At 56.8% G+C, this 8,276-nt stretch overlaps 2 protein-coding genes and 1 non-coding gene across 3 annotated transcripts in view; all 3 read left to right on the top strand.

The window, feature by feature from the left end:
• The first annotated feature begins 395 nt into the window (after positions 1–395).
• LOC103899527 lies at positions 396–1,069 on the top strand. The gene is made up of 2 exons (XR_002086192.1): positions 396–740; positions 814–1,069. It is a non-coding gene; the product is annotated as an uncharacterized LOC103899527 (transcript).
• Positions 1,070–6,760: 5,691 nt separating this feature from the next.
• Positions 6,761–8,041, top strand: VPREB3 (pre-B lymphocyte 3). The gene is made up of 2 exons (XM_009279964.2): positions 6,761–7,080; positions 7,327–8,041. Exons 1-2 carry the CDS (start codon positions 7,032–7,034, stop codon positions 7,653–7,655), a joined length of 378 nt encoding a protein of 125 aa, XP_009278239.1. The 5' UTR covers positions 6,761–7,031; the 3' UTR covers positions 7,656–8,041.
• A 122-nt stretch (positions 8,042–8,163) lies between these two features.
• The window catches only part of LOC103899526 (vacuolar protein sorting-associated protein 29), a 3,094-nt gene continuing 2,981 nt past the window's right edge, over positions 8,164–8,276 (top strand). The window contains exon 1 of the mRNA XM_009280019.1: positions 8,164–8,265. Within this exon, the coding sequence (XP_009278294.1) occupies positions 8,164–8,265 (102 nt within the window). The remainder of the gene's footprint in view (positions 8,266–8,276) is intronic.

Below are 8,276 nucleotides of genomic sequence, written 5' to 3'. Positions count from 1 at the left end.
AGGGGCGGCGGGAGCTGGGCAGGCAGAGCCAGTCCTGGAGAGCGGGGACGGCCGGCGCGTCCGAGGGCTGCTTGCCCCGTGCGGCAAAGGACGGGTGTACGAGCAGCCCAAGGTGACAGGGCTGTTCCTGCCGAGAGGTGACAAGGAGCCGCTGTGTTTACTGAAGCAGGTGCCTCTGCCCCCAGAGCTCCTTCCCTAACCAGGTCCTTGCCTGCAGGAGCCCAAGCAGCAGCCCGCGTACCAGCAGTCGCCCTACGGACCCTGCCACTATGAGATGAAGCAGTTCCTGGAATGTGCTACCAACCAGAGAGACCTGACCTTGTGCGAGGGCTTCAACGAGGCTCTGAAGCAGTGCAAGTATAGCAACGGTGAGCCTGTGCCCTGTCCCCGCAGGAGGGCTGGGGCAGCGAGGGAACTGCTGCCGGGAGAACACAGGAGAGGGTTCAAAGGTTGCAGAAGCAATCTGTTGAGGTTATAGTGCCCTTCAGGGCTTTAAATAGGAAGCCGTTCTGCCTTTTCCTGTGTCCTGGAATGCAGAAGGGAACTGGAAAGGGGAACTGCAAAGGGCAGGAGAAATGAGCCTGACCGTGCCTCTGTGAAGGCGAGGAGGCTGTATCCTCTTAGAGGTTCCTCTCTTGCTGCTGTGGGAAGCCTGCTGCTTTCCCTACTCGATTCCCTAATTCCTGCTGCACCTGTTAAAAGCAGATGTCAGTAGTTACGTCTTCATCTGGTCACCTTAGGTAAGAGAGCTTTTATTAACCCCAGCTGCTGGAACATGCACCTAATGCCGAACCTGTGCTTTCTCCCCTGTAGGTGTTTCTTCTCTCCTGTGAAGAATCTGCCCCCTTGTAGGGAAGAGGAGCGTGGTGTAGAGCCTTGCTGCCTGCAAGGAGCAGAAGGACGGACAGGGGATGAGCTGGAGGGAACAGACTGACTGGACAGGAGTCTTCTAGTGGTAGTTCACTGCTGGACTAGTAGGGAAGGAAAGGAATGGTTGGACCTGTGGGACATCGGAATTCAGATAGTGCTGTATTTATTACAGAGAAATAAAGGCGTTTATTTGGACCTATCACTTGTGTATGTTCTTTATTTAATTCCCAAGCTAAAATTAAACTACCAAAATGTTAACAGTAGCAGCTACTTAAAGGACAAGGCACAATTGTCTATTTCTTGCAAACAGGAGGTGCAGCCCAGCAAGGACTGTGCCTGCATGACTTGGCAAAAGCAGGTCCACAACTGAGCTGAGGCTGGATAGGCTGCACTCCGGGCAGAGGAGGGGCTGGAGAGAGGTAATCTGAGATGTGTCCTGCAGTATTTTCAGTAACAAATTATTTTTCCATCGATACCCTCTTCCTGAAGAGCTGTTCTGACCCCAGAGCTAAGAAAATACGACCTGTCTGGCTGTGTGACTCAGATACTGTTGGCTGATCTTACTTAAAAGCCTTAGCAGGTTACGCAATGTTCTCAAGGTCACCAGCATCAGATTAAGTTCGGAGCTGCTTTCCTCTTACAGTCGCTATAGCAGAACAGTCTCATGAGTGCTGCCTGCAGACTGGCCTCCAGCAGGAGACCCTGCTCCTCATGTTGGTGTGAAAGAGAATTTTGAGGCTTCAGCTGGAGTTTTAGTGGCACAGCAGTGAAACCATGACACTTTCAGAAGCTTAACCGCTGAATTTTCATGGCAGAATCAATCTGTTAAATGCTGACTTCTGGCTGTTGAATATTGGACGAGTTCTCGGCCCCTTGCCTGGATCTGTGAGGAAATCCAGGTCTAGATGGTAAAAGCTGGCAGCAGATACTGGAGGCTGGTGCTGAAAGTCCTGCCCCTTCTAAATGTCAAGACCTAAATTCTTGGTGGCAGATAATGTCCTGAGCTGTGCCTGGCCTTATCTGGGGTGCCTTGTGCTCTCCTGAGAGACAGCCAAGGGAAAAAGTAGATGCCAGAGACTCAAAGCCCAAGTGCCCTGTGTGCTGAGCTGCCTCAGTGTGAGCAGGGAGGAACCACTGTGATGAAGTTGTTTTAACAAACTCCCTTTAAGAAATAAATACTAGACTGATGTTGGGGTGTGCTGGTCTGGGTGGAGAAGCTGTTAAGGAGAACCATCGGGAGCACCTGCAGCAGGTGTGTGCTGTCTTCTGACCCATCTTGGCCAAGTGCTAGTAATGCTGCTTCTGGAGCTGTGGAGACTCTGGGTGTCTCTTCAACAGCTTTTCCCGGTGAATGCAGTGGACAGTCTCTAGAAGGCCACTGTCGGTGTGGTGATGGTGTCGAAGGCAGATGTCCAGTGATGCAGGTGCAGCTGCCAGAGGAACTCCGGCTGCCAGTGCAGGTGGGTTGAAAGGAGGTGCAGTTTCTTGTCACTCGGGAGTCCAGGCCATGTCATGGGAACACGAGTGACCCCTTGAAGCAGGTCCCTCTGGTGACCGCTGCTCAGGAGCACTTGTACCTTCAGGCCTGCACTGACACCTCCTCTTCAGGTGAGCCATGAGGATCAGGCTGCAGGTTCACCATCTATTGGCAGTTGGCTGCAGACAGGGAATGAAACCTGAGGTATGAGTGTGGTCACCCTGAACCCAGGGGCTCCATGGACATGGCAGGAGGCACAGCGGGTGGCTGAGAAGTGCCCGCTGTCGTGGCCAGCAAAGGTAGGGTTCCTGTGTGGCCACCGGCAGGGCTTTGAGCTGCCGTATTACAGCCACATTTGCTGGTGTTTGGTGCTGGGAATGCTCCAGGTTAGGAGCGAGGATGAACATTTTGATTTGGGGAAAATGGTTCTGATTCATGAAGTGTCTCTGTCCTTCAACTTCGTTTCATCAAACTTGAGTAGGAAAAAGCAGTGAGCCCTGGCCCTTGCCAAGTCCCCTTCCACAAACTTGTCCCAGTCACAAGGGAAAAGAGCTGGAGATCACAGCTGAGTCACCAAGGGACATTTTGGCCATGAACTCTCGCCAAGTTCGTCACGATGGAGAAATCCTCTGGGCTGACACACGTCAGTAGTCAGAGCTGGGGATCCAATTCAAATAGCAGAGGGAGCAAAGGCTTAGGACCACATGCGTCTGGTGGCTTCAGCCACAAGTGTCTGGCGTAAAGCAAAGGCTCTCGGCCAACTGGGCAAGGCCAGGACAGGGTCTGCTCGTTCCCTCCCACCAGCCCCAGATATCTGCTCTCTGAAGCCAAGGGCCAGGATTTGAGCCAGGGAACCCTCCCCACACAGTTCGGGAGCAGAGGAGCTCTGCTGGCAGCTGTCACTTCTGCCCCATGGCTCTTCTGGTTGTGCCTAGATAAGCAGAGCCCCCTCCAGTGATTCCTCAGAGCTGCAAGGCTAGGAACTCATCCTTGCCTCTGGCCTCCCTCCCTGTGATTAACTTAGTTCTGCTGGGATGGTTTTCCTCTGTGATTCATTGTGTAGGGGTTAAAGATCTCCCGATCTCCCTTTTTTTTTTTTTTACACAGATGAGGCAAAAGATGCTGATGTGCCCTGGCAGAGCTCTCGTGCCCTGTTCCCTCACCACTGGGCATTGCTGTGCATCAAGGTGCCGTGTCCCTCCCTGGCCCTCATGGGGCCACCCCCTGGTGGTGATGAAGATGGTCCAGGTGACCAGCTGGCCCCCAGAGCTGAGGCAAAGCCGGTGCTTTCCCCATGTACCTCCGTATCTCACTGTAACGAACGTGGCGCTTTGCATGCCTCTTCCCAGAGCTCCTCTCCTCCGGTGGGGGCCCAGGCCTGCGATGTGGGGGCTGCTCATGCCGGGCACCATCCTGCAGGCAGCGGGGATGACAAAATGCCTGATGGTGATGGTGTTAGCTGCTGGAGAGCCCAGGGAGGGGCTGCATTTCCAGCTGATGCTGTCATGGTTTCAGTAGCCAGATTTCCCAGCAACTGGGAATGGCCCCCGCAGATTCCCAAGGCTCCTGCAGCTGGGGAGTGGGAGATGGGGCGGGTAGAGCAGGGGCTGGGCTAAACAACAGCCTTTTGGGAAGGCTGCCTGGTCTGTGTGGTCCCAGCTGCTCTGAAGTTCAGACTTTTTGCAGTCTTGTGGTGTTTCCTGCTGCTGCTGTTTGTCCTGCAGCTTGTCTGGGCTGCGGTGCCACATCTGCCCACTCTGCTGCTAGCTGAGCCCAGCGCCGCTGCAAGGGCAGCCGTGGTCTCCCCTGCGAGATGGTCGGATGCCACTGGAAAAACCTTCCTCAGGACCCTGCCTGCTCCGGTCCTACTCTGGGGCGTGAGGTAGTGGGGTTTCACAGCCAGGGAGGAGCTGTGGGCAGTTGTCAGGACAGCAGCTGTACCTGCGCTGCAGAGCAGGAGGAAGCCACAGGGCTTAGCAGCAAATGGCAGTAAGTCCTGGTCCATGTTTTGCCCTGGCCTGACAGGGATAGCTGTGCTTGGTCAGTGACGTGTCAATCTGGGATAAAACCTGCTTCGTTTGGGTGAGTTCCTTCTGTTCACTGAGCACCTCTTGTACCTCATGCAGGAGGCAATAAAGCTGGCAGAACAGGGTGAGCGTGGGGCTGGGCTTGCACCCGCTCTTGCACTTTGCACAGCCCGGTACTTCCCTGCACCCCAGGCTGTCAGAGCGATGTGCATGGCTTTATGCACCAGCTGCATCTTCCGTTTGGTGCCCAAATGTTGCTGTGCAAGTGATCCTGCAGCAGTGCTTAGGGGGCCCTGTAGCATCATCCCCTTTTCCTGCAGAGACGCTGAGACATTCAGATGAAATCATGTCCCCAGGCTGGTCAGCAGATGTGGAGGACCTGAATGGTGGGAACCCGTAACAACACTGATGTACTGCATATCCAGTGCTCGCTGCTCGTGGACAAATTCCTTTCTCCAAAATGCCCCTCCTTGCATGAGGATGTGATTTCCTTCTGCCTTGGTGGGTCTTCGTTTCACAGTCTCTGTCTAATCCATGGACTTGATCTGCTCGGGGCTTGGTGACAGGGTGTGTGTGTGACGCTCCTCACCTAGGACACATGTGCAGGACGACTCATGTTCACCTTGCCACCACCTTGCAGAGTTTGGGGAGTGCTGGTGGGCAACAGCTGGAGCTGCGTCTGCAGCGTGCTTGTACCTGCATGGGCGCAGGGGCCTGGCTGTATGAAACACAAGCTGCTCATATGCTGCAATGGCAGGGCTTCACGAGGTCGGAAGACATGAAGGCAAAGCCCCAGCCTTGAGTGGATTTTGGAGCTGGTCTCGTGCAGCCATTGCTGCCTGCTGTAGCCTGGCTTAAATAAGTCTGATATAGCAGGTTTGCCTGGATGGGCACAGGTGGGACACAGGCAGGCTTTACTGCATGTGCAGGGACTGCTGTGTGGCACCTATATGCTCCACATCCCCCTGGCAGGTGTACGACAACCCTTGCTGCCCTCCTGTACTGCAGCAGCCCCTGCGGCCCAGGTGTGCAAGGTGCTGTATGGTCCCATCAGGGCTAATTGGCACCTTGCTACTTCATGGCACTACAGGTGCGGACCCTGCTCTGTGGCATCTGTGTTATAGCTGTTCTGATTGCCCCAGTCACCGCCTTTCACTCTCGTTTTCCCCTCACTGCTCCCAAGGGAGGCTGTGTCACAGTAAATTGGGCAAGGTGGTGTGGGTAATTGCTTTTGTTAGACCAACTGATAGAGAATGAGGAAAAAATAGACGAGCCGTTGGGCGCACCAGCCCTTGTTCAGAGCACTGCAGCATGGCACAGCAAAGCAAGTGTCCAACTTGCTGCGTCACATCCTTGGATGATGGTGGTGCTTCTCTTCGGGACCTGCCCGTGCCAGAGACACGGTGCTGGGGTGTTCTAATGAGGCAGGGCTCTGCCTCAGAGCTCCATTTTCCCTCAAACCCAGAGCACGCACGGGCCAGTCACGTCAGGAACCACTTGCAAACGTCTTTGGCTTGGGGACACCTTGGGAGCAGAGCTGGGTGCTGCAGAGGGGAGGGAAAGGGCCATCCCTGGATGGTGATGTGGTGGCATCGGGGGGGGCTGAGCCTGCCTGTGGAGGGCAGGAGGTACCCACTGGTTACGGGACACTGCGAAGTGCCTGCCGACCGCCCTGCTGTGAAGGACTGCCGTGGGCTGGTGGCTGGAGGGTGCAGAGACGTGCTGGGGGGAGGCCAGCCTTTGACTGTGGCTGGCTGTGTAATGTGGTGTCTCTGAGCCCTGCGATGGGTGTTACAGACGGGAGGGGCTTTACGCCCGGTGAGTCTGGCAGCCTTTTGCTGTAACGGTCTGCTGTCTTTCCGCCCAAGGCACCAGCTGTGCTACAGCTGTGTCTTGCCGCACTCGGCTCCCTTGGGAAATGCCTTCTGGCAGGTGACTTTGGCAGCCACCCCCGCGTGTTTGCCCGTGGCTGCTGTTTTTGAGGCAGCCCTGGCGAAGAGGCAGCGCTCTCAGCACCGTCGGCAGCTCCCAGCCCATGCCGCGGGGCAGTCACTCTTGTCACAGCAATGGAGCTGCACGGAGAAGGGAGCAGCAACTTTCCTTATATTGCATCTGCGATGAGACAGCTGCCGGGGGGCTCTGGCACGTCCTATCTTTCATTCTCCCTGGCGGCAGCAGAGCCAGCTGGCCTCCAGCCTGCTGCTACCGCAGGGCATCCTTGGCATGGTGTGGCTCAGGCTCCTGGCCTCCTGCGCACCTGGTGGCAGAGGGCCCGAGGCAAAAGGTCGGAGTGTAAAACCACAGGGAAACCTCTCTGCTCCCCCCATCAGAGAGGAGAGATGGTCAGTGATGCCTCCCCGCCATACCCGGGGCAGAGAGTGGTGGGGTGGGCTGTGCGTGCATCGGTGCACCTGGAGGAAACGGCCTAGCCTGGGGTGAAGGTGGGCAGTGGGTCGCAATGCTTAGCTCTCGCCCCACTGCTTCGAGCCCCCTCCCTGAAGCCCAGCTGCAGCAAAGCGAGCAACGCGGGGAGCCGGAGTCCCTGAGCCCCCTGTGTCATTTACATACGCCTCACCGGCGCCAGCGGCACAGCAACCTGGGTTCGTGTAGCACTGCAGACCCTCTCTGAAACAGCCTCCCTTCCTCTGCTTCCTGCCATGGCCCTGGGCTTCATGGTCCTGCTCCTGGTGGGCACAGTGGGGACAGGTAAGGGTGGTGTGGCTGAGCTAGCTGCTGTCTGGGGGGGCCACTGCCGGGTGGCGGGCAGGACTGGGCTGTGCCAGGAGGATGTTAGTCCGAGTAGGGCATTTTGCTCCAGGGCTGTGTGGTGTGATGAGCAGGATGGAGGCTGGGTAATGGGGTTGCCTCAAGAGAGCAGGGGGACATTTTAGGGCTGAGGGCGGTGGGGGACATGGCTCAGCCCATCAGTAACTGCATCCTTGGTGTGTGCAGCTTCCGGGGCTCAGCCCGTGCTGACCCAGCCATCCTCCGTGTCGGTGCTGCCTGGGCAGACTGCTCGGCTGTCCTGCACCCTGAGCCCCCAGTACAATATCAGCGAGTTCGGCATCTCCTGGTACCAGCAGCGCCCGGGGCACTCCCTGAGGTATCTGCTCTATTACAACTCCGAGGAAGACAAGCACAAGCCCGCCAAGATTCCTGACCGCTTCTCTGCTATCAAAGACCTCGCCAGCAATGCCTGCATCCTCATCATCACATCCACCTGCCATGAAGACAACGGCAACTATTACTGCTCCCTGTCACGTGCCTTCAACTGGTTTTAGAATCGGGGAACAAAAGCTTTCTGCATTTTCCCTTGCAACCCTGACGCAAAGCCCCCAACAGGGGGAACAGCAGCCCTAGGAGGAATGGAAAAAGACCCTCTTGCATGCTTGAGCAAGCCCAGCAGCACTGTGTTGTGCTGTGAGGTGCAACAACTTCCCCTTTGAGCCCAAGCATCCCCCATGGAGCATTAGACAGCCTGACATGGTGCGAGACCTGCCAGGGCTCAGCCCAGGAACACACAGGAGCGGGGATCTCCTGCTGCGGTGGGAGGATGGAGAGCTCCGCCATGGCCTGGCTTTCCTGGGCTCTTCCAGCACTTGGCACAACGCGGGCGTGATCCTGGCTTGGACTTCTGCGCAGTTTGGCTCACCTGATAATAAAGGTTAATCCTTAGCCACGCGGCTTGTGTCATGTATGTGGCGTCCAGAGGAGCCCCTTGGGCGTCCCTCCGTGGGCATGGCGCCATGCCCTGGGGTACCGGAGTTCCGAGGGCGAGCCAAAGGCGCTATGGCGTGGAGTTTGGGGGGATCTCTTGGGCCCGGATGGAGCTGTGTCACCCACCCCTGGCAGAGCCCACCTCCCCCAGAGGGCCGGAGGCCCCCACCGCAGGTACCACCCGC

The sequence above is a fragment of the Aptenodytes forsteri genome, unplaced genomic scaffold, assembly GCF_000699145.1.
Source record: "Aptenodytes forsteri isolate BGI_AS27 unplaced genomic scaffold, ASM69914v1 Scaffold323, whole genome shotgun sequence".
Lineage (NCBI taxonomy): Eukaryota > Metazoa > Chordata > Aves > Sphenisciformes > Spheniscidae > Aptenodytes > Aptenodytes forsteri.
Note: the sequence above shows the minus strand (reverse complement) of the source record. Positions and strands in the feature narration are given on the sequence as shown.

What these genes read in the sequence shown, in the direction of transcription:
- VPREB3 (XM_009279964.2), top strand. Translation starts at nt 7,032, where the DNA reads ATGGCCCTGGGCTTCATGGTCCTGCTCCTGGTGGGCACAGTGGGGACA. An exon ending in GGTGGGCACAGTGGGGACAG is followed by an intron (nt 7,081 to 7,326) that starts GTAAGGGTGGTG and finishes TGGTGTGTGCAG; the next exon opens with CTTCCGGGGCTCAGCCCGTG.